A 25464-nucleotide genomic window follows, 5' to 3' on the forward strand; every position below is an offset into this window, starting at 1 on the left:
CACAGGGCCACCTGGCGGTCAGCCGGCCGCCTGCTGCGCCGCTTCGCCCTGCTTGCTAGGCTTCCCCGTCCGCCTGCTGCTGCACCGCCTCGCCCGCTTAGGGCGTGGTTGGTTTCCTTCCCAACGTAGCCTGGCTCGTTTTAGCAGTCCAGACCCACGGTGGCCAGGTTTAATAGATGTGGCACACTTTTGTTTGGTTGCCGTATCCACTCATGCAGGTGTTGAAGAGAAGCTGTTTGATTTAGCTATTGCCCCGCATCACTATCTCTTGCATGGTGCAGGCTGTCATGTGCAGACGCATGTGACGAGCCTGGCTCAGCACAAACGAAAAGAAACCTCGTTCCTACGGAGCCTGGCTGAGGGCCTCATTTTGCATCTCCAGAACTTGGCTGAGGTGCTTGTACAACTAACCAAACAAGCCAACATTGTATCCCGTGAGCCTGGGCAGCCTGGATGCAGGCAAACAAACGCCTCCTTACTGCTGCGCCGCCCCGCCCTTCCATCGCCCTGTCCGCTGCTGCTGTCGCCCCGTTCTAACTGCTGCGCTGCCCTGCACCACCTTGCTTGTTGTTGTGCCCCCACCCTGCCTGCTGCTGCGTCGCCCCACCTGTCTGCTGTTGTGTTGCCCCACCGACTTGCTTGCTATGCTGCCCCGTCTGCCTGCTGCTGCGCCGCCTCACCCGGCTACTGCTTCGCCACCCCCACCCTGCCCGCCTGCTGGTGCGCCCCGCCAGCTTGCTGCACTGCCCTATCCGCATGCTGTTGCCACCCCGTTCTAGCTGTTGCGCTGCCCCGCACCACCTTGCCTGTTGTTGTGCCCCACCTTACCTGCAGCTGCGCTGCCTCGCTTTGTCTACTACTCTCGTTTCCTCTTAAAGCGTATCTCCTAGTAAAGACATTTTTAGTGAGTATTAGCAAAAGTTATATTTGAAAGATTGTTCTCTAGTTATTTTTAATTAGCAGCATCTCCAACAATTCCCAATATTTTCTTTCCAAAACTTTATTGTTTGCCAATACCCAAATAGATATACGGAGGCAAAACAAACTCCATCTCTTCTCCGTATTTACTTCAAAAAAATAAAAAGTTGGTCCCTCAAGGATAATTTTAGGGGAACCATAAAAGTTGGTCCCTCAAGGATAATTTTAGGGGAACCATCGTGATCCCGTGGCCTATCTCGTGCGCTTCCTTCTGCCCGCCGCCACCTGCAGCGCTCTGCCCTTCTGCCATCCATAGTCCCTCCCTAACTGACACCTCCCTGTAATCGTCCTTACCTGTGATCGACCCCTCCCTGACCTGTGATTGTCCTATGCCTGTTATCGCTCCCTCCCATGCCACTCCCATCTCCATGTGATCGCCCCCTCCTGAAATCAGCTAGCTCCTGATGTATATCTTTCTTGTTCTGACTACCCATCTGCTCATTGATCGGAGCGCTAGGTGACTCGCGAACACCTCCCCGTGCTCGCCGACGGAGAAGCTAGTTGTCGTGGCCCGCGCGGCACAAGCTGTATAGCGGGTCGTACACCCTCTTTCCCTCAATCTCAGCGAAGCGGTCCATGGCTATCGATGGATGGTGCAGTGGTGGTACGTAGCAGGCTGGTGGCTTGGCGGCGGCGGCAGAATCTGGTGGCCGGCTCCGATGATGATCGATCAAACGACGACTAGAATAACAGCAGTAATCTCAATTCCTATTTTCTCGTACAGCCAGCTAGAATTTAGGGTTTATAGCTATCCTAATTTCATCTGTAACCACACGTACTCCCTCCATACTAAAAAAAATGTCGTTTTGGACAAGGTTTGGGTCCAACATTGGGAACATAAATCATGAATAACTTTTAAGTTGGCGAGTTTCAAAATATTCATATATTTGTCTTGAAAAATACTTTCATAAAAGTATAAATATATCACTTTGCGATAAATTTTTATAAAAATAAAAAGTCAAAGTTAAGTTTTGGAGACCGTGTCGCTGTCCAAAACGACATTCTTTTCAAGTATGGAGGGAGTACTACAGATAATGTGTAAAACATAATATTCGTGATTACGCCAACATCCTCTCTATCGCGTATTCGCGAGGGCGTCGCCTTTCGATTGATTCGTTCAGTTCCCCTCCTGATGGAGCACCACCAATTCACCAAAGCTCCACAGCCCGGCAGCCCGCACCCAGCCGCCGCCGTCTCTCCAAAACCCAACAAACCCTGAGTAGATCCGCTGCCCCGTTTCCCACCCCAGCTCCGGCGAGACCCACACCCCTCCGCCAGCGAAGATGCCGAATCTCGAGGGCCAGATGTACGAGCCGGCGAGCCAGGCAGCTGCGGTGGAGCCGATCCGGATGCCGACGGCGGAGGAGATCAAGGGGCAGGACATCTGGAACAACTGCGTGGTCCGCAGCGTCGTTAGTGGCGTCATGGGTGAGCCACACTACTCTTGAGCCCGGTAGCTCCGGCTTTGTTTCCTTTTCTTGAGCGTCGTCAGTGGTGTTTCTACAATTACGTAGCTAGTCCCCAACGAAGTTTTCCAAGAAAACATTTTGATGAAGAAGCTTAACAGTTGCCATGCTTTGGACAAAAAAATGTTAATCCATTGAGAATTTGGAGACTGGATGGTGCTTGAGATATTGAGAGGTCTGGTACTCATTCTTTGTGGGATATTGCAGCGGTGGTTCATTGGTTATATGGTTTTGGGTAGTTGTTCCCTGGTTTGTCAAAAGAGTTCAAAACAAATAAAGCTCGTTTTGTAAGGAATGAGCATAATTTTGTTTGCTAATGCGTCAATTAGAGAATTGGTTTTATGCTTACCATTTTGTGTGTTCTCCTTTTGCCTGTTCAGATATCTTTAGAAATTTTTGGACTATATCAAAGAAAATCTTGTTATCCCTTGAAATGGAGTTTAATTTTAAATGTGATATGCTGCTTGAGTATGTTTGAAGTGAACTTGCCTAAGATAAACTTAATTTTTTAATAGTTTTGTCATGGTAATTGATAGTCATGGAATATGCTCAATGAATTGGTTCAAAAAAATTCAAGTAGGTTGGGAAGAAATTGCCCATAGGCTGTATTAACTGTGCACTCCCTTCAATGTTTTCTTCTTTGACCTTCAGTGTTGCTATAAGCATGGAGCAATAAACATACAATGGCATTTTTCTATAGCCAGTAAAATTCAAGCTCATATTTAATCTGATTTATTTCAAGTTTACTCACTACAAGCAATTGTGAGGGAAACTGATGGTTAGTTTATTGAAGGAAGCTTTATTCTTGAATGCTTCAATCTATCTAGAAAGGCCTGTAGAGTACAATTTTTTCTAGCATAGCAGTGTTATTTTTTGTGCACAACATGTCTGTTTCTCAAAATGAGTTATAAGAGAATACTGATATACACAATGTGCACTGTATTTATCATCAATATAACCCATTTGTCAGTGGTTGCGTACAGTCTGGAGTAGTATTGTCAGAATGACAGACATTAAGATCTAATGTTTGGTTACCCAAGGTTAGGATGAAAACCATGTTCTCTTACCTTAAGCTAAATAGCCTACAGTACCAACTGGTTACCTTGGCCATCCTGACGATCATTAGATAGAGGTATACATTTTTTTTTGGATAACCTGTATTAACTCAGTATCCTCACATTCAATAGGAGGTGGTCTTGGTGTACTTATGGGACTATTCTTTGGAGCTCTGGACAATCCAATAATGGCAGAGGAAATGACAGCCAGGCAACAAATAGTATACACAGCAAAACAGATGGGTAGGAGAAGTATAAGCAATGCCAAAACCTTTGCGGTCATGGGCCTGATTTTCTCAGCAGCTGAATGTGTCATAGAGAAGGTTAACATTTCTTGTATTCATGAATTTTCTACACGTTCTCTTCCGATATGAACTTGGTATTCTCGTGCTTTTGCAGGCTCGGGCAAAGCATGACACTACCAATACAGCAGTAGCTGGCTGTGTCACAGGAGGAGCTTTAGCAGTAAAAGGTAACTATTTTGCCATGTCACTATCTATGAAATCATGAGACAATTGTCTCAACTTATTATCAACCTATACTGAAGTTCCCAAGACAACTTCCTGAATCTCTAAGGAATATTCCTCGTCTAGAACCGCTCCATCCCCTTGCACTCCAACCAAACAATCTTAAGAATGGAGCTGCTCTATTCCACTCCATGCCGTCCCACCAACCAAACACTACCTTAAAGCCCGTGGTGCAAATGTTGGAGTCAGTGGCGGACCCAGAGCCCGGCGACCCTGGGCACCCGCCTGGGCTCTCAATCAATATCTCAAAAAAAACTATGCTCTAGGCTTATTCAAATCATCCTTCTGTAGAAGACAACATTGGAAGAGAGCATCTTGCTTGACATTTGCCTGGGCTCAGTCTCGTCCCTGGATCTGCCACTGGTTGAACTTGTATTTTGTATGGATTGGGGTGGATGGGTATCTTTGACATCTCTAGTAGCTTTCTTCCAACTATTTATGTATCTGCCATGTCTCCGAGTTCAGATAGCTGAACTTACTGAAGTGTTCTGTATTATTTCTGACTATAGCCTGAAGTTGAAAGATGTTTCTGTTCCTTTTGTATGTATAGTGACATACACGTTTTCTATGATTCTATCCCTTAATTTTCCATTCCTGCTTAGATAACTAGCTTAGAATGAGTAGACATTTTCTATATTGCAGTCCTGTTGTATCTATTAAGGGGAGAATGAGGGCACTACCTTTGAGCTAGATGACTCTTTTGACGATACCAACAGACGTTTTGTGAGGAGATTTCAGGAGGCAGAGATCGGGGAGGCTTTGAAGAGGATGAAGGGCGGTAAAGCGATGGGCCCTGATGGTATCCCTATTGAGGTGTGGAGATGCCTAGGTGAAAGAGTGATAGTATGGTTAACTAAGCTGTTTAACCTTATTTTTCGGTCAAACAAGATGCCTGAAAAATGGAGAAGAAGTATATTAGTACCGATCTTCAAAAACAAGGGAGATGTTCAGAGTTGTACTAACTACTGTGGGATTAAGCTGATGAGCCATACGATGAAGCTCTGGGAGAGGGTTATCGAGCACCGCTTAAGAAGAGTGACAAGTGTGACCCAAAACCAGTTTGGGTTCATGCCTGGAAGGTCGACCATGAAGGCGATTTTCCTAATACGACAATTGATGGAGAGATATAGCGAGCAGAAGAAGGACTTGCACATGGTCTTTATTGACCTCGAGAAGGCGTATGACAAAGTACCGAGAAATGTCATGTGGTGGGCCTTGGAGAAGCACAAAGTCCCAACTAAATACATTACCCTCATCAAGGATATGTACAAGGATGCGATGACATTTGTCCGGACATGTGGTGGTGACACTACTGACTTTTCTATTAACATAGGCCTACATCAGGGGTTGGCATTGAGCCCTTATTTATTTGTTTTGGTGATGGATGAGGTCACAAGGGACATACAAGGTGATATCCCTTGGTGTATGCTCTTTGCTGATGATGTGATGCTAGTGGACGAGAGTAGAGCAGGGGTAAATAGGAAGTTAGAGCTGTGGAGACGCACGTTAGAGTCAAAAGGGTTCAGACTTAGTAGGACCAAGACCGAGTACATGATGTGCGATTTCAGCGCATCTAGGCACGAGGGTGGTGATGTTAGTCTCGATGGTCAAGTGGTGGCCCATAAGGACACTTTTCAGTATTTAGGTTCGATGCTACAAAAGGATGGCGACATTGATGAAGATGTTAGACATAGAATCTCAGCTGACTGGTTGAAATGACATCAAGCTTCTGGTGTCCTCTGTGACAGGAGGGTGCCACAAAAGCTAAAAGGTAACTTCTATAGGACATCGATTCGCCCGGCGATGTTATACGGTGCTGAATGTTGGTCTACAAAAACTGAGTGTAGCAGAGATGCAGATGTTACGGTAGTTTTGCGGGCACACAAGGAGGGATAGAGTCCGGAACGAAGCTATTCGGGAAAAGGTAGGGGTGGCACCAATTGAGAAGAAACTTACCCAACATCGGTTGAGATGGTTTGGACATATTCAACGGAGGCCTCCGGAGGCGCCGGTGCTTAGTGGGGTGCTAAAGCGTGTTGATAAGGTAAAGAGGGGTAGAGGTAGACCTAAACGGACTTGGGACGAGTCGGTTAAGAGAGACCTTAAAGATTGGTATATCTCTGAGGAGTTAGCTTTGGATAGGAGCGCTTGGAGACTAGCTATCAACGTGCCTGAACCATGACCTTTGTGTCTTTTGAGTTTCATTTCTAGCCTACCCCAACTCGCTTGGGACAAAAAGTTATGTTGTTGTCGTCGTCGTCCTGTTGTATCTATGTTTGAACATCATGCCTAATGTGATTTTTTTAAATTCTTGCAGGTGGCCCTAAAGCTACATGCATTGGATGTGCGGGCTTCGCTGCCTTCTCAGTGGCGATTGATAAGTTCTTTGATCGGCATACTTGAAATGGGTGATGTCAAATTGAAATGAAGCTTTCTTCAAAAAAAATTTTTTGTAGCAGAGTATGAGCAACAGGAGCAGAAGAACCTGATTATTTGCAACATCCAGGCATTGGCATCTCTTAAGAGATTTTGTAAAGTTTTTGCTATTTTCAATTTGTTACCTGGCTTTGTAGTTATAACTGGACCGCTGGTGCACTTTCGAATGCTGCACCTTCATTGTCCACCTGAAACAATATTGATGACGTCGACTGTGTTCTCAAATGTGTCATGTTGTTGTCGACAGCAGCAGGTTTCTATATTAGCTCTCCGTCGCTCATGGGCCGCACCAGGCGCTTTCTGAAAGCTCACTAAGAAAGGCCTTGGGCTTATTTTGTTTGGTGTATATGTTATATTTGTTTTTTGCGAAGGTGTATCGTGTATATGATACTATCTTGCACGCTAGTCTGCTCATTGTGGATCTCCCGGTTGGATGCGCAAGATCTGGACCACGGCATAGAACATGCTTGCTCCACTGTATAAGAAAGTAATATTTTGCTGAAAAGCTTTTTGCGGTGGATGGATTGATTGCACAATACTTGTACCAAATGAAATATGAATGAATTTGCAAAGGGCGGAAATGAATGCCCGTGTCAGTGTGTGACATGCAAAGTGAAAAAAGAAAAAGGAAAGGGAAAAAAAAGACCAATCCACCATAGAATCGAGGAGTACCCTCGTTGCCCGACCATAAAAACTTGAAGGCCTCTCCATCATGAGATGGATAAAACTGGAGAGCAGCTGCTGCTGCCCGTGGAAGCTGCAAAAGGTTTTCAGCCATGTGCCTCGCACGGCCTACCTACCCTATATCCATTCCAGCCATCACTGCATGGCACCATTCAGCCTACCTATGTAGTGCTTGTGTACTCCAGTAGTGCGAGCTACTGCTCGCTACTCCTAACAGTCCTACTCTTCTGCTGCTACGAGGGCAGAATGCAATGGGCAGACAAGTGTCATGGGACTAGCAAAGCAGTAAAGCACGGCAGGAAGCAGCCAGCAGCCGGTGACTGTGGGTTCGGTTCGCTCCATCTCCATCAAATCAATCAAAGTCGATCGACCAGCCATGTGAGCACCCCCTCACTCATCTCCAAACCAATCAAAGTCAGGACGGTTTTATATGCTCTGCTTTCTTCGTGATTTGATCAAACAGTGCAATTCCAAATTAATTTTGATGCCGCTACCGCGCAAATTATCACACTTTAGGTGTAGGAACGTGTGTAGCGCTCGCGTCGGGTACGATCAACTCAACACCGACGTCTGCCAAATACCAGTACTATCTTCCTTTCCTTTATGATTGTTAAAAAAAAAACGGTAAATAGAGGAGCACCCCAATCCCAAATTCCTACTAATCTTTCTCTCAAAAAAAAATCCTACTAATCCACCCTGAAGCACCCCATGATCCATCGTGTGTACCCTGAAGCGGAACTCACAAACCCTTCTAGATCCTGAACATAAAATCTTAAAATTTGCTAGGTTTTGCACTATTTGTCAAAAAAAGATGCACAAAATCCAATCAAATCGTATTGTAAGGAATTTCACATATTTTCCCTTAAATATGTCATACCACGAATAGTACAATCCAAAAAGAAATCACGGTACTCTAATCCAAAATTTTGCTAGGTTTTTTATTAGCAAGTTTGCGTTGTTTCGTATAAATAACATCTCGGTGGTATACATGCTCAGTATATTTATGACCAAGCCAACTCTAATCCGCTCCATGGATTTGCTCCTTTTTTTTGTTTGGTAACGAATATCCATTTTTATAGTGTACCAGTGATGCAAGGCTATTAAAATGTGTACTTTACATATTTTCTTAGAACAAAATAAATGGAGGAGAGAAAAGTCCGAATTACACCCTCAAACTATCGCAAAAGTCCTATTTTCAACCTTCAACTATAAAACCGGATATGATAGGCCATCCAACTACCAAAACCGGACAAATTTGGACATTGAGATGGTTTCCAAGGTGATTTTGTATTTTTTTAAAAGTTAAAAATTCTAAATAGATCTAAAAAATCAAATCTAATTCATTTTAAATCAAAAAAATATGAAACTAGAACCAAAATTTATTCTAAAAATGTGATCTATCTATTATTGCTCTATTTAAAACTTAGTTATTCAAAAATAATAACATAACTACAAGCAGTCAAATATTATGAAAATAAAAAAATAATCTGAATTACTACAATATATCATGCCAATAGATAGGTTGCATTTTTAGAAAAATTTTAATACCCCTTTCGTATTTTTTTATCTAAAATAAATTATTTATAATTTTTTTAGTTTAAATTTGAATATTATTAATTCTCACAAAATACAAAACCACCTTAGAAACCATCCCAAGATTCAAATTTGTATGGTTTTAATAGTTGGATGGTCTATGTTATTCGGTTTTGTAGTTAAATGTTGGAAATCAAACTTATGCGATAGTTCGATAGTGTAAAGTGGACTTTTCCCTTTAAAGAAAGTTGGGCAATATTTTAACAATGGACGTTGACGGATGTGTGTCTATATAAGGAATTTGAAAGTGACAAAATACTAAGCTAATGATTGATCATAATAATGTTAACCTGAACTTCTCTTGAGATAAAAAAAAAGAGTGGAATTCAACTCAAACATAAGTAAAACTCACAGGTTATTCCCAACATTTTTTTTGGAATTACAATTACGTCACGACTCACGAAGGAACACGCACAGACGAGTATGTGAACGAGCATGTGAGCCGAGGGGTAGTTTGGACCTTCCACGATGTATACTGCAGGAGGTGAAAATCATTTGACTCGTGTCGCTTGCTCTGCTCGCTCGCAACGGAAAACAGGGGGCACAAGGAGAAAGGCAGAAAGCCCCCGTTCCTCCTCGGCTCCTCCCTCTCCCCTGACCTGCCAATCACCCACCCCCCTCTCACCTTCTCCAATCAAGGCATCTCGTCTCCCTGGTCTAGGACTCGCACCGCGGCGGCGCAATGGTGAGGAACTTCTTCTCGCGGCTCTTTTCTTTCCCCACTATGGTTGGACTGCATTTCTGATCGTGATTGTTTCTTCGTGCGGCGAGTGCTTCTCTCCGCCCGGTTCATTGATTCTTCTTTTTCGTTTTTCGGGAAAATCTTCCGTTCTAGGAGCCGCGGGGTGCCATCAGGTTGCATCTTGTTGCGATCCTGATGTGGAACTGCTAGTTGGTTCGTGCATTTTCTCTAGTTGCGCTGTGTTTCTTGGCCCCTCCTGTGATCGCGGTAGGGTTTTGGTGGGGTTTCGGAAGGCCGCGCCTTTTTCGTTCTTGCTCGCGGAATCGAACCCGCCTTCTTGGGTTCGGTTCCTGCATTTTGGGTGTGGAAGGTCTCAAAAACCCACAACTTTCCGCGCCCTTCATGCTTTCTCGGTGGCGCGATGGTTTGCTTCCTTATTCGTTTCTTTTCGAGTTCTTCCCCTTTCTTTATGTGATTATTACTGGTGGTCTATCATGTTTTTGGTCTAGTTTGTGTTCTACAGTGTTGATTTTTTTACCCTGTTATAATGCTCGGTAATTTGAAGCAGCCTTGGAATTAATCTCACCGGCTTCTTTTTTCTATAGTCGGTCCAATTCTTGCTCGAGAAACATGAAATCAGTTAGACGGTTTCATCATAGGGTTTCTAGTTTTCTCTAATCTTAGATTGCTTATTGTGTTCGCCTGTTCAGTAATTCAGTGCTTAGGTTTTTGTATTCTTCAATGTTCCATCCTGCTAATGGCCATTAATTGCAAGTACATGTTAGTTTTATTGTACTGTGTTAGTAGCTATTACTGAGCAATACCGTGCTCTTTGTTAGGAAACTTTTGATTAACATTTTCAGGGCAGGAATAGCGGAGGCTCAACGGTTTAGCACAGCCATGCTCGACCAGTTTGATTTTTCCTCCCATATAAAGACTAATGTGAGGATAATTACTATGCAAAAAAGTAGAACAATGCTAATTAAGAGGGGTACCATGACTAGTTATTCTTATATTTTCATCAATATGTCCTCTGTGGTTTGACTTAGGAAACATTTGAAAACACCATAATTCTTGATAATGGAGTAAGAGCCAATTCACATTAAAAGTATTCTGCCGATAATCCATAACTCGTGTGGACATGGGAGTTCAGTAACATACTTTTTTGTGATAGCTAGGATGCTCCGCTGTTATTTATACCTTTGTTTATGCGTAGCCAGATAAATGCATTTTTTTAAGTTGGTTTGGTGTAATGATAGGTTCTATTTGTTCATTGGATTAGTTTTGTCAGATATTTTCTTTGACAAAGTCATGTGTTTTCATACGTTCTTATTGTAATGTATATTTCTTCCTCGTGAAATTATTAGATGAACACGAAAATTATGTCTTTGACATTTGGCTATGCTATATTTTCCCTTTCATGCAGGACATCGTGGTGTGTGAGATATGTGGCAGTAGTAGCAGGCCTGAGCTTATTGCAAACTGTGCTCGGTGCAATGCTTATGAGCACTGGTACTCCTTGCTATCTAGTTTTTGCCCCTTTGTTTTTTCAAATCCTAAGTTCTTGAAAAATCTACTTATACAACTGGCCATCTGCCTTGCATATGTGTGTGTTTATGCTGATTAATTGCTTGACATTTTTCTACATAATGATGTCTTGAGAGCAGGAACTAGCAAGAGAAGTAGATGATAGCTGAATATCTGTAATGATATGAAATCAGTATGGCTTCAGGATAGATATGTGTATGAATTATGCTTGAAACTTTCTTAGCTACTTTATAATGTGTTATTTCTATTTAATTTACTCTGTGGTAATAAAGTTATTTAAAATGAATGTGCAATTTTTTTTATTTAGCTCTCTGAGAGTTTTGTCGTTTTCCATTCGAAGTTATTGTATGCAGGTGGTGACATATGTGATTCCACATGAATGGTATTGTGCCGGATGCCAGGAATATGCTAACGGGTGCCCAAAACCTAGTCAAAGTATATAAATTTTTTTCCACTTGTCTTGATCACCTATCTCACTTTTGCTATCATTAATAAACTCGACTCAACTACAAAGTTCGTATCTAATCATGATGAAGGTGGGCAAACTCAGCTCCAAAACCCATGGCATGGTTGTGATAGCATGAAGGAAAGGGAAACTGTGAAGTTGAACCTCAGTCACAGCAATGTGGTGAATCAAATTGATCCCAGATCTTCAAATAAATTTGGAAATGCTAAAGTGAAATTCATTTCTTCTGAAGAAGTGGCATCATTGAGTAGAGAGAGGCCATCGTATGTTAGGTCAAGGTTTGCTGTGCAGCGAAGTAAGGTTCACCCGCCATCTCCTCCAAATACAAAACACTCATCCAATTTGAAGTGTGTATCCCCCAGCAGGAGTGACACACAAGTGCAAGCTCTGAAACGATGTGCTGTTGCAAATCATGATCAAACGAAAATCGTGCATAGGTCATATTTAGCTACTCAGCAAAGACGGGTTCATCCTGCATCTCCTCCAAGCGTGAAGCAGCCATCCAATATGAAATCAATATCCCCCAGTAGGAGTGACATGCAAGTGCAAGCCCTGAAACAATGTGCTGCTGCAAGTCGTGATCAGGCAAAGATTGAGGGCAGGCCAGATTTTGCTATACGGCAAAGACAAGTTCATCCTGCATCTCCTCCGCATGTGAAACAGTTGGCAAATATGAAGTGCATATCCTCCAATAGGACTGAAACGCAAGTGCATAGCATGAAACAATCTGCTGCTACCTATCAGGATCAGGCGAAGATTGATGGCATAAGCATGAAATGGGACACGAGAGCTGGTGGTTCCATGTCTACAATTCATAGATGTAGAACAAGTGAACTGGTTAAAGTAAATGTTGACTCCATGTTTGAACAAGAAGCTAGAGAAATGAAGATAGTGAAAGCACATGAAGGCGAAATCAACTCTGAGATTGAGGATGGGCCTAGGGAAACTGGAACATTATGTGCTTCAGGTACGTCGCTATGGAAACATATTCTACCTTGATTTTTTAGCATTGCAGTTCTCAAAGGAACAGCTCAGTTCCCATTCTCCAGTATCATGACATTTGAAAAAGGGCTTAGTTTTGATATATACTTAGTTCTGCCCCATATTTAGATTTTACTTCTGATGCAATCTGAAGATTTAACTGCACTAATCAAGTGACATCATTGTGTTCATTTTCAATGTACTAATAGACGGTGATACTGTAAGCAAATCTGAAACGGAGAGTCTGAACCAGAATAGAGACGTGATACTCTGCATCGATTCAAGTGTGGAGTATACAAGACGCCCACCACGTGCCATTTGTTGGAAGTGAGTTGTATACCCTCGTAGTTTGCAATAACTTCATCCCAACAATCTTTACCTTTATTATGGAATTCTCAGCTGCAGCAATTAATCAACTATACTTGGTTTCTTAATGATATGAATTTTTTCAAGTTGTCAAGCGTAATCATTTTAGTCTGCTTCATGCTACATGTTAATCTATTGTGATGTAACATGGTGGAAAATTTCTCTGCAAGTAGCTGTTTCTGTAAATTCTGGACAAAACTCAGTAAATGACTGTTTCTGGTCAATTCCTGACAATTTCCTAGTCTGACATGCACTCCCTTCATAAATAACACCCTAGTATAGTAGTATGCAAGCATATCTATCTGGCCTAGTATAGTAGTCTTGTAATATTTCATAGTATGTTGCTGGTACTTATGTTTTTCATAAAAGACATTATTCTTCTCTTGTGTGATTCCTTACCTAACCCTATTTTCATATATTTCATGTTGTTATCTGTATTTCTGATGCTGTATTGGTAGCTTGTAACAAAATCTAACAATGCTGCATTCCTGGACTGGAATGTTTAACTGTCCTTTGCTCTTTAGGGGATGCTTTCATGTCTTGGATGCTGGAGCAAATCTTAATCTTGGTGAATTTAAAGCCCAGTTTCCATCAAAAGTGTCATCCAAAGTTTATGATATTGTCAAGATGATACCCAATAATCTACAATTGCAGTTATTACCTCGAATGAATGACTGGCCAAAGTCTTTTGAGATTACCAATCCAGTTTACGAAGACATTGGCTTGTTCTTCTTTTCTAATGAACCTGATGGGTACGTTTCTGTTCGTTTCCGCACCAAGATTCTTTCACATAGATATGTGCTGAAACATAATTTTTTCCAATTCACTCTTTTGTTTTTAGGCATGAAAAACACTCTGATTTATTGGAAGCCTCCAGCAATTATGTTCTAAGGGCGTATATTGATGGCATAAAGTTGTTGATATATTCCTCGGAAGTGCTTCCTCCTGATTCTCAGTGTCAGTGGTTCTATTCTCTGTTCCTTTTCATTAAAAAAAAGCAATGACCTGTACTGCTTTCTCATTATATTTGATGGTTCTTCCCCAATTTATCTGCATTGGAAACTTGGAATCAAATACATTTCAATATCCTGAGAAGATATCAAATGTACTATGCACATTCAGTAAGCTCCTAATTTCTATCGTGGTAACAGGGATAGATGGTGAGAACTACTTATGGGGGGTGTTTGTAAGATCGAAGGGAAAGAGAGATCCTCGGCAATTCGGTTCAACCACTACATGACCATTTCATTTCCCTGGGCATGGTAGTGTACAAGAGCAAAAAGGTAAATGGCCAAACTGTAAATTATGTTGCTCGTGAAAGATATGGTCGATGCTGCTTTCATGCAGTTTTGGCTGCCGTACACTTGTTACCTTTTCATTGCCTGGTTGATTTGTCTTTCTTCATTGTTGGTCCACCCATCTTTCTTCATTCTTTGTTGGCCTAGTTGGCTTGGATATTGTTAGGGTTCAACTGTGACGATTGCTAAGTCTATGGAATGATTTGTTTTCTCCTGCATCGACATTCAATGCTTTAATAAATGTTGAGAGTATAACTATGCACTATGCTCTTTCAAGAATTTTCAATTTTATCCACTTTCCTATAAAAACTAAAAAGCAATATCATGACAGAACCTAGTGAGGGTTTTGCGACATCTGGTGCATCCCCAAACTCAAATTGGTTGTGAAAAGTTCATACTAGGATTTCAAATACTATTGCCAAGCATTTCTTAGTAACTTTGTTATTTTAAAGCTCGTCATCATCTTGAACTTGAAATGTTGGTTTAGGTTAATGATGCATGGAAGGAAGTTGTAATTTGTGGACCCCTTGAATCTCTGGTTGGTTTGGCTTATCTGCTTTCAGGATTATTCCGACTTATTCTCTCTCACAGAACACTATTGAATTAGCCGAAATCAGTCAGCTTTTTCCACTAGAAGAAAAAAGAACAAATTTTGTTACTGCCAACCCTCCTTGCACGAATTTAATGTCTTAGAAAGTTCTCGGTCGTCTCTCTTGCTGTGTCTCATTTGATCAAAGTCATTTCTCGCAGGTAGTCAAATCCAGAGGTGGTCAAGTGGACTCTCCTTTATATGTACTAGTGGCATCTTCATATTGTAATACAGTCATCGCACTTTTTTGTGTCCATCTGATTCTGACCTTGTAACCGAAGGGAGAAGCTCGAGCTCCATCATTCGGGAGGATTTTGCCGTGCTGGTCTAACAATACATTTTTTTTTTGGTTCTGATCTGAAACTGCTCCTGTATAGCATGGCAACCATCAGCCTAGCAAACTCTTGCAGTCTGCAACTTGCTCTGTGATGTATATCCGTTGTTTACCACATTTGCGTGGTTGATCTACTGTGATTGAATGGTGCGAAACGGAGAGCTGTACTGTTTCCCCTTTATCACTGTTTGTGTTGTAAAAATTGAAATGTATAAAAGCAGGCATAGTAGTCATAAAAGCAGGAATAGTAGTCGGCAAGTCGTAGTTCATATAGTCTTTTTATTTGGCAGGTAGTTCATAAAGTCGAGAGAAAGAGAGATATTATTTTTTGAGTGGTCTTTTTTATTCAATTTTTTAGTAGTCTTTTTTTATTCAATTTTTTGAGTAGTCTGTCACAGGAGAAGTGCAAAGAAAAACGATTCATGCACTGCTGAAAAGTGAAAACCAACAGCTGGCACCAACCCGTTAAGCCCGCGGGCCTGGTTACCACCAAGGAAGGCAGGCGTTTTTTTTATTTTTATATTTTTCAAAATCGTTTTTTACAGAAATATATTTTCGGTTTCATAATTTACAGTTTCGTACCCCTACCGCACGGCTGCGGGGCGGCCGGCCCCCTGCTGCCGGGCGGTAGGGACCTGAATATAAATAAAATTTATTTTTAATCGCATTTTGGCCCCTGGGGGAGCTTGCCGCCCGGCAGCCGGGCGGCAGGTACCCGCCACCCGGTGGCGGGGCGGTAGCCCTACCCGCCGCCCGGCAGGGGGCGGTAAGGCTGAGCTCCCCCTCCCCCCTCATTTGCTTCCCACGACATTCAGAGAGGGGGAGGGAGAGAGGAGGGGTGAGGGAGGGAGTTGCAGCGGCGAAACCCTGCCGGATTTTGGATCGGAACCGCAGGTAATAAATATTTCTCAACTTTCATATTCTAAATATTTTATATGTTTAATTCTATAATTAGTGTATGCAGCAGTAATGATATTTTAGCGATTTAGGTACTGTTTTTATTATAATTTATGTAGAATTAGGATTAGTTTTTAGAAAAACCATTTAGGTTTACCAACCATTTTTGTAGTATTGATTAGTTGTTTAATGCGAGAAAATTTTTAAAAAAATGCTCAGAAATTGTAGAAAATGCTAGAAAAGTATATGAAAAATTCAGATAAATGGTAGAAAATGCAGAAAAATTGTAGAAAATGTTAGAAAATTTTATTTATAAAAATTTATTGTACAAAAATTGTAGGAAATGCTAGAAAATGCTAGAAAAGTTTATGAAAATTTCAGATAAATTGTAGAAAATACAGAAAACTTATATTTTTGTGTTAGGTATAGCCGAAGATACGCCAGCTCTACTTGACCGAGTCATAGACTCGTCGCACCGGTCCTTCCTTGCAGTGGTTCAGTGCGTGAAACTTAACGTGCTGCGTCCACGTCCACCAGCGGAGTTGATTCCTGTTGACCCACGATGGGTGCCCAGGTGATATGTCGTCGGATTATGTTTCTGAGAATACGTTTGTTTCATATATGTTTCCTACATAATGTACTTACCTTTGATCGTTCTACTTTTTAGGTTGAGTGAGGCTGGTCTTCTTACTATAGGTCGTGTTGCTGAGAGTGGTTTGGCAAAGCTGGACATGTCCCTACTGACGGCTCTGGTTGATAGATGGAGGTCTGAGACACACACCTTCCACCTCCCTTATGGGGAGATGGCACCGACCCTGCAGGACGTTGCGATGCTGCTGGGTCTTCCTATCAGTGGGGATGCCGTAGGGCCTCGCGTTGTCCCGTCTACGTGGTTGGACGATCTAGAAGAGCGTTTTGCAAATATTGACATCGCGATTGATGTAGAGGAGCACCCAAAAGCAATAGGCCCTGCCAAGTCATGGATTCTGTAGTTCCAGATACATACCTCATTTTATTATGAGTAATGTTAGAGTTATGCTTTTGACTAGTGCCGTTATGGTTTTATTTTATAATTGATCTTGTACTCATAAATGTTCATCTTTTCTATGCAGTCCGACAATTTGACACATGATGCTGATGAGGATAGCGTCACTCGATCCCTTGAGGCATACATGTTGTGGTTGTTTGGATACATAATGTTCAATAACTCACATGAGGCCTATGTGGATAGGGTGCTTGTGCCTTACGCACAGGAGATCGCAGAGGTAGCTGTGGAGGAAATGCCTCAATACAGTTGGGGTTCAGCGGTACTTGCAGCCACATACCGTGGCCTCTACAAGGCATCGGTGCAAAATAAGCACAATGCAATTCTTACAGGATGTCCGATTCTGCTACAGCTTTGGTCGTACAAGAGGATAGCAATTGGTCGTCCGATTATCGACCACTCACCGTATGAGCCGGATATGTACGGTGACACCGAGGATGATAGGCCCACCATAGGGACTCTCTGGTACGCTCGTCAGGTACGGAAATGACTGATACTCGTACTATTCTGTTGGCAGTTCTATTGCTTTGTTTGACCCTCTTTGTATTTCTTATTGGTATATATTATTAATTTTGTGCAGAAGAGTTGGGCCCACGTACAGTCTCGGCGGTCCTATCCTGAGTTTGTAGCTGAGTTTGATCGGTTGACACCTGAAAACGTTGTGTGGGAGCCCTACTCCCAGTTGGCTATAAACACTCGTGCACCGTTCGGGATATCTTCGGTTTGCTCTCAGGACCAGGGCCTTTGGATGTCAACTACAGCGTTGGTGTACGACATTTACATTGAGGCCCACTGCCCGGACAGAGTCAGGAGGCAGTTCGGTCAAAGGCAGTTGTATCCTGTGCTGTCAGCATTGGATCGGGTCCAACGTCATGACCATAGGTAACGATTCAGATGTCATTTCAGTGATAATGCATTGCTGCTTTAACTAATCAATATTTAGTTTGTCGAGGGCTGGTCAACCCTTCTCGAACATGTGGGTGACAAGGGTGCAGCCTTGGGTCGATGGCTGGGACCAGGCAGAGGAGAACGTGGCGCTTCCGACCCCTGCATACACAGAGGCTTCGTACAGGGCGTACCTGAGCTGGTACCAGCCTAAGACTCGTTGCCGCTTGCTATATGCTGATATGCATCCACAACCGCATGTTGCGACCCCACATGATGGCTATGCGCGACATAGAGATGATGCACTAGCTGGGGCGGTGAGTCAAAGTTATCATCGCTTTTCAAATACTTTGGATTAGAGTGTTAATGTCTTTCTTTTTCTTGCATGCAGTTTGAAATGTGCAGGTTGATGGACTAGATGCCAGGGCGAATTTGATGAGGATTCGAGCGGGATCTATGATGGATAGGAATGAGCAAGAGTCGGCCTGGACCCGAGTTTAACAAAGAGCTCATTCCATGCTTGAAGCCTTTGGTAGCCGGACATCGTACGAGAACTCCTACGATTCGTCTCAAGCCTCGACCTCGTTTCCTTGTGGTCCCACACAGCAGCAGTCTTCCCCAACACCTTATTGGTCTCAGCAGCATTATCCAGGTACGTGAGGATACTTACTGACTTCCTACTTTGATAACAACAATTAATTCTCAGTCCATACAGGTGATAGACACCCACCTTATCAACCTCACGGAGGGACCCAATTTAGTACCATGGCACTAGCTGCAGGGATGTCATTTCAACCAACACAAGCACCACCACGACATTTCGGTAAACATATAGTCCATATCTTAATTTCAATTAATTTTGGTATGAAGTCTAATTCCTTTTGCATTTACATATAGGATCACAACACTTATATGATGCGGGACCTTCTTCGTATTACCCTATGGCGACAGCAGAAGGAACGCAAGGTAAATACCTAATCCGTAACCCGAATTTTATCATGTTCTTCTTATTTCTATGAATATTTTAAATAATTTGAACGGTTTACAGGATCGCACCACCAGCTTCCTGATATGTGTCCTTCTTCGTATCCACCACCAATAGGTACGTATGATGAATATGTACCCAAATAGATGACTTATAAGACGATGATTAAGATATCTTAATTGCTACTGTATAGGGGCCACACAAGATACCTTGGAGGCGAACTTCGAAGACCGGAGTCGGTTATTTTCTATACCTAACCAGCAGGCCGATCTTACCTTCCAGACACCTGTGGCCACCGGACGTCTAGGTAGAGACATAGGGCCTCCAGACCGACACACATACCCTACAGACCACGTCCACGCACAGCTTAAAAGAGGTCGACATGGCCGGGGTGGTTAGGAGGTGCTTCTAGTTGTTTCTGTATTTTTGTTATGAACATGTCGTCATGTTATACTTATTTCGTTCTCATGCATCACTTATTTCGTTCTCAGTTGCGTTTGTGTATGAATTGCTAAGTTATACTTTTCATATTCATCTACTTTACTAACGGTTTTTATTTCTATCCAAAATATTTAAAATCACATCTAATGCCGCACTGCTGCACTGCCGGTCAAAGTTTAACCTGCGGGAGGGGCCTGCCGCCCTCCTGCCGGGCGGCGGGTAGGCTTACCGCCCCGCCACCGGGCGGCGGCACGCTCCCCAGGGGCCAAAATGCGATTAAAAATAAATTTTATTTACATTCAGGTCCCTACCGCCCGGCAGCAGGGCGGCAGGGGGCCGGCCGCCCCGCAGCCGGGCGGTAGGGGTACAAAACTGTAAATTATGAAATCGAAAATATATTTATGTAAAAAATGATTTTGAAAAATATAAAAATAAAAAAATGCGGAAGGCAGGGCAGGCTGAGAACGTGCGGGCCACGTGAAGGCCCAGTTTCCATTAGGAAAGCGAGCAACCCAAAGCCCACGGCGGCTGTGCGTCTACTTGCTCCTCCTCCCCCTTCTCTCCGCCGCCGCCTCTCTGCTGCGGACGAACGGGGAAACCCTGGCCTAAACCCGAACCCCCACTACCGCGCCTCTCCTTCCCTGGACAAGCCGGGACCAGCGGCGGCTTGCGTCGACGGCCTCGATGGGGAAGAGGAGCGGCAGCAAGAGGAAGGACAAGAACAAGGTCATCCTCCCGCCGGAGCTGCCGCCGGAGGTCGACGACGACGCTGTTGATGTCTCCGACGAAGACATCGAGTTCTACAGCCTCAACAAATTCCACCACTTCGACCAGGAGCACATCGACAGGTTGGTGTCGCTAGGCTGCGGCGCGCTGCACCGTGCCTTCCAACTCCCCACGTCACGTCCCTTTGGTGCTGCATTGCTTTTCTGATTGAGCGTGGAATCCCCGGTTTGGTTCCTAAAGGTATATCAAGAGGACCGCCGGCCACGACGAGGCCGAGGTCGAGCGCCTCTATGAAGAGCGCGAGAAGAGGAAAGCCTTGAGGCGGCCCAGGGAGGAGGAGGATGGCGATTTGGAAGTGGACCCCGTCGACGCGCTCCCCATCAAGAACCTGCAAGGGGAGCTCGTCTACAATAGAGGTAAACCATTGTCCCTGCGAAGAACAGAAGCGTACTGGACATTGCATCTGCACTTGCAAACTTGCTGAAACTTAATAAACATGCTATCACTTCTGAATTCTGAAGAATAACGATGTGCTTTCACCTTTATGTTGTTTGTTGTGTTAATCTACTTACATAACTATACTACATTCATGTTATGACATGCAGCAAAGAAAGCAAGGTCTGAAGAAAATGTGGGCAGTATGAAGTCTAAAGCTCAAGAGAATGGTGCAGATACCAAGCAGGGTATTAAGAAAGATGAACAGACAGGCAAATCTAAGAACAAAAAGGGAGGCGATAAAGTGAAAAATACACAACCCCAAACTGAAGTTCCAAAGGGGAAACTACACTCAGATGTGCTGGTAATACTTCGGTTCCTTTTCATTGCTTGCCCCAGTCAAAATTCCATTTTGGAAATCTCCTCTAGCTATTCATTTATTTTACATGCTCACAGCATGTTGATAGAATAAATGTACCAAGCTTTTGGCTCCTTTGTTTAGAGTAAGGATATATATCTTATCATCATATTAATAATGTAAATGAATTTGCTATGTGCTATGTTTGGTCATAAATATGTAAGAATCCTAGGCATCATCAACCTTAAGCAAGATATCTGTTCTATATCCGATTTAAAGGCTAAGTAACTTAATGTTGACATAATAATGCTTTAGGTTAGAATAAATGAGACAGGAGAATTTTGAGCCAAAGGAACCATCTCGATGTGTCTACCGAATACTGGATCAATCTGAACAAACTACATAGGTTTTTGGCTGGCAGTGTTCTTAACTGATTTGTTCATAATTTCACATGTTCTAATTGACATTAATTTTCTCACATGCCTTTTACTATGCATGACAGGAAGAAGTGAAGGAGGAACTTTCAGCTGAGGAATTATTCGAAAAAAAGAAAGCCCAACTTGCTGAATTGGGGATGGCTATGCTTGAAGATCCTGAGTCGAATATTAGATCTCTGAATGATATGTTAAGCATAAGCAATGACAAAGACCAAAAAGTTGTTAAACTTGGTCTGATGTCCTTGCTTGCTGTGTTTAAGGACATTATTCCAAGGTACCTGACAGATAATTTTTATTTGTTATTTAGCGATTTCTTTCTTCCCGTGTTACTTATACATGTCATTGTATGTGCACTGCAGTTATCGGATTAGGCAACTAACAGAAAAGGAGCTAGCAGTAGAAGTTTCAAAAGATGTGAAGAAAACTAGATATTATGAGTACACACTTATCCGCTGCTACAAGGTCCTGATCTCCTTCATATCATTCGTACCTAGCGAAAGAAAGTTGATCATATATTTCTCTGATCATGAACTAAGCCAGATGTCTCTTTTTTTCCAAGTACCAATTTACATCTGTTTGACCTTCAACTTTGATGCTCATGATAGCTTCCAAAGTTCTGATTGCTAGAGTTGAATTTATTTTCTTCTCTTGTCTATTTTCAGGCATATCTACAGAAATTGATATCATTGGAGAAGCAACCCCACTTTTATTCTGTGTCTGTTCGATGCATGTGCGCTTTATTAGATACAGCTCCACATTTTAATTTCCGTGAAAGCCTATTGGCCAATGTGGCAAAAAATTTAAGCTCCTCAGACGATTTAGTAAGGTAAATTGTCCTTTATCTCTATTTACTTTAGGCTGGCATGAAATTTTTTCAATAATGTAGCTGACTACCATGTCAAACTACTTTCTTTACTTTTTGTACCATGGAGTAATAATATGCACCATAGAGCTGGGGAACAGAATACCTGTATTGGTTGCTCTTATAGTGAACTAAATCATATCTGAAGTTTCATAACCTGTCAACTAAAAAGGATATGGCACCCAGACCTTTTATTAGAGTAAATGATAATACACAACAACACTTGTGGTACTTCTTGTTACTTCTTTAACAGCATTCTATAACTAGTTAGTAAAACGAGTATTTCATCTGAAAATGTACTGGATTTTTTTTTGCTTAAGAACACTTTTCTAGTCTATTCGATTGCTGAAGTAGTCCACATACCTAACCTACAGCCTTTTTACAATTCCTTGTAGGAAAATGTGTTGTGAAACAATAAGATCAATATTTATAAATGAAGGAAAACACCGCGGTGAGGCAACAATTGAAGCAGTAAGGTTGATTGCAGATCATGTGAAGCTTAATGATTGCCAGCTCCATCCCGATAGCATTGAGGTATGTGGTGATTATTGTCTTCTTATCTTTCACAGAAAGTTAATGTCTATAAATTCTTTGTACATGTAACTTTTCTGTGAAAAAAAAAACTGAACACGAGTCAGTATCATATAATTGCTGACTATGCGCTGGGACTTTTATGTTAGGTCTTCCTGTCTTTGAGATTTGATGAAGATCTTGGAGAAGATGAAACCGAGGAGCAAAAGGTGAAACCAAAGAAGAATAAACATCGGCAAAATCAGGAGGCCCCAAAGCCATTGACAGCTAGTGATAAGAAGAAAACCAGACAGGAATTGATCTCAAAAGCTAGAGAGGAGGTAACATCAGATGTGGCATAATTTTTATAAGACTGCTGTGTGAATTTGCATAATAACTTCCATTATATCTTTTTTCAGGTTGATGCAGATCTTAGGGCAGTTTCCTTCACCCTTGATCCCAAGGAGAGAAAAAGGATACAAAGAGAAACACTTTCTGCTCTATTTGAGACATACTTCCGTATTTTGAAGCATAGCATGAGCACTTCAAATTTAAGGTGGGTACTTGACTGTGGTTTCTATAGTTGTAGCAGAACAAATAAATCACATTGATCGGAGTTTTATTTTTAGACTTGAGCTGTGTTGATTTAATAGTATGAAAGTTCTCTTAGTCTTGGAAAAAAAATTGTCACCCTGACAGTTTTGTGTTGTTAAAAATCTCCAGGTCCAAGGTCAATATTGTTTCCCCCGGTGCCTCACACCTATTACTCGCTCCATGCTTGGAGGGTTTGGGAAAATTTTCACATTTAATTGATTTAGATTTCATGGGTGAACTTATCGCTTGCCTCAAGAAGCTTTCTGGGTTTAGCGACCGTCAGGATGGAACACCCCATGATAGCACACTGTCTGTCTCAGAACGCATGCAATGCTGCATAGTTGCCTTTAAAGTCTGGAGGAGCAACCTTGAAGCATTGAATGTAGACCTGCAGGATTTCTTTGTACAACTCTATAACCTCATACTGGAGTATCGTCCTGACAGGTTTTGACTTTTGACTAATCTTGGTGCTAGTTATTAGGAAGAACTATCTATTTTTTTAGTTACGATTTATCTGAATAATTCGAGATAATTTTGGTGTCACTGCATTATTCCTTTCAAACAAACATACACTCAGTAGATAGCAATTTTTTATCATTAATCCGCATGGACGTGCTACAGTGCATTTTGTCTTGTACATCATATGCTTTATCTTTTATTCTAAAAAAGCTTTTAATTTAGAATATTTAGTTTCATGTTCATGAATTACTATTTTGAATTTCTGATAATGTAGACAGTGATATCCATTATTTTCATGGCTTGTAGTTGTGGTCTTTCCCCTTTTTCCCCTCCCTGCCTTGACAATGCAAGACATCAATTTATGATGTTCAATACTTTTGGGGCAATTATGTTGGTTATTCTCCATGATCTATCATAGTGAAGCTCTTTCCTGTTGCATTCAGGGATCGTGGTGAGGTGTTGGCAGATGCTCTAAAGACACTCCTTTGGGAAGGCAAGCAGCAGGATATGCTAAGAGCTGCTGCTTTTATAAAACGTTTGGCCACATTTGCTCTTTCATTTGGCTCTGCAGAAGCCATTGCAGGTTTGTTCTGGGTTCTATTGTTGCTATCTTATTTTGAGCTGGTACCTGCCAAACTTTCTACCATACTGTTGACTGGTAGTAGGATGCAAAAATGCATGGACTGGGATATTGATGCGCAGAAGTATCTGTGGACAACTTATAGTTCAATAAGCTGTTTTCATAGTATGCTACCCATATGATGCTGTCTGTAGTTTGCTACTGATATGCTCGTCCTTATGCCTTGAATATACAAGTATTATGCTTGTATCTATTAATTTGTTCCATCATCGGATCATCATCCCCTGGCTAGTGTTACACTGTTATGTGAATTTTTATAAAGCATAATCTTTTCTCCTTTATTTAGCTGACACCATGATGCACATATTTGACGAATATTTCAGCGTTAGTCACACTGAAGCATCTGCTGCAAAAGAATAGCAAGTGCCGTAACATGTTGGAAAATGATTCTGGTGGCGGTTCTCTGTCTTGCTTAGTTGCGGTATTTGTTTTCTCATCTTTCTATAATAGGCAATCAACATGTAATTTTTTTTTCTGATCATGGTCCTTTTCTTTTATCCAGAAATACAACCCGGAGGCTAAAGATCCATATCTGAGTGGTGCACTCGCGTCAGTTCTTTGGGAGCTCAGCCTCCTAGAGAAGCACTATGATATCTCTGTTTCTTCAATGGCTTCGAATATATTGAGTATGGCAACTTTGAATCCCACCCAGAACCCGGTTCCGATTTTGAATGTGAACCCCCTTGAAGCATATAGAGACTTGTCAATCGAACGGGAATTATCAAAGCCAGCCAGCAAAGCATTGTCACTGAATCTCAAAAAGAGGCGGCGTGGTAAGGAATTTGTTGCGCTAAACCCAGATGTGCTTCAGAAGGCAGATTGCTCAGTGGATAAAGAAGAGCTCGAAGAGAAGTTGCAGAGCCATTTCGCAGTACTAAGAGGTATCTCAGAGAATGAGAGGTTGCGGGCCGAGTTGAACCACACATCGTCATCCATAAACATGTACAAGGAGTACAAGAAGCAGAAGAAGAAAAACATGAAATCGAAGATCATTAAGAAAAAAGTAGCAAGGGTTTAGACATTATGTACTGTGGATCTTTGTACACCAGTGGTTAAATGGTTGTAATCTTCTATCAATTTTGGCATATTTCTTGTGGTGGCTAACTGCCATAGGACTGGGTTCTACTACCCTTTGGATTCTATACAAGATACCGTAGTGAAAAACTTGACTTTGCTTCTGATTATGC

General features: G+C 42.1%; 4 protein-coding genes across 7 annotated transcripts; all 4 read left to right on the forward strand.

Moving 5' to 3' along the window:
- The first annotated feature begins 2068 nt into the window (after positions 1-2068).
- On the forward strand, positions 2069-6708 carry LOC120689857 (mitochondrial import inner membrane translocase subunit TIM22-4-like). 2 transcript variants are annotated; one of them, XM_039972291.1, is made up of 4 exons: positions 2069-2406; positions 3632-3822; positions 3899-3971; positions 6344-6708. In XM_039972291.1, the coding sequence occupies exons 1-4, from the start codon at positions 2262-2264 to the stop codon at positions 6427-6429; spliced, it is 495 nt and encodes a 164-aa protein (XP_039828225.1). In that variant the 5' UTR covers positions 2069-2261; the 3' UTR covers positions 6430-6708. The 2 variants fall into 2 exon arrangements, with proteins under 2 accessions (XP_039828225.1, XP_039828226.1); XM_039972292.1 differs by lacking the exon at positions 6344-6708 and adding an exon at positions 4765-4827 and having other exon boundaries at positions 2074-2406.
- Positions 6709-7097: 389 nt separating this feature from the next.
- LOC120689856 lies at positions 7098-15353 on the forward strand. 3 transcript variants are annotated; one of them, XM_039972288.1, is made up of 9 exons: positions 7098-7524; positions 10848-10933; positions 11310-11404; positions 11506-12402; positions 12626-12743; positions 13307-13534; positions 13624-13739; positions 13934-14065; positions 14831-15353. In XM_039972288.1, the coding sequence occupies exons 1-8, from the start codon at positions 7180-7182 to the stop codon at positions 14020-14022; spliced, it is 1974 nt and encodes a 657-aa protein (XP_039828222.1). In that variant the 5' UTR covers positions 7098-7179; the 3' UTR covers positions 14023-14065; positions 14831-15353. The 3 variants fall into 3 exon arrangements, with proteins under 3 accessions (XP_039828222.1, XP_039828224.1, XP_039828223.1); XM_039972290.1 differs by lacking the exon at positions 7098-7524 and adding an exon at positions 8529-9424; XM_039972289.1 differs by lacking the exon at positions 7098-7524 and adding an exon at positions 8543-9424 and having other exon boundaries at positions 10848-11404.
- A 1900-nt stretch (positions 15354-17253) lies between these two features.
- Positions 17254-18303, forward strand: LOC120689171 (protein MAIN-LIKE 1-like). The gene is made up of 4 exons (XM_039971494.1): positions 17254-17423; positions 17526-17827; positions 17889-18147; positions 18298-18303. The coding sequence occupies exons 1-4, from the start codon at positions 17364-17366 to the stop codon at positions 18301-18303; spliced, it is 627 nt and encodes a 208-aa protein (XP_039827428.1). The 5' UTR covers positions 17254-17363.
- Positions 18304-19775: 1472 nt separating this feature from the next.
- LOC120693432 (nucleolar complex protein 3 homolog) lies at positions 19776-25455 on the forward strand. Its single transcript, XM_039976860.1, has 13 exons — positions 19776-20104; positions 20223-20398; positions 20588-20781; positions 21278-21486; positions 21572-21674; positions 21875-22038; positions 22470-22608; positions 22755-22925; positions 23004-23140; positions 23308-23622; positions 24081-24220; positions 24601-24698; positions 24780-25455. The coding sequence occupies exons 1-13, from the start codon at positions 19941-19943 to the stop codon at positions 25293-25295; spliced, it is 2526 nt and encodes an 841-aa protein (XP_039832794.1). The 5' UTR covers positions 19776-19940; the 3' UTR covers positions 25296-25455.
- The last annotated feature ends 9 nt before the right edge of the window (positions 25456-25464 follow it).

Source organism: Panicum virgatum, chromosome 9N (assembly GCF_016808335.1).
Source record: "Panicum virgatum strain AP13 chromosome 9N, P.virgatum_v5, whole genome shotgun sequence".
In the NCBI taxonomy this organism is placed as follows: Eukaryota; Viridiplantae; Streptophyta; class Magnoliopsida; order Poales; family Poaceae; genus Panicum; species Panicum virgatum.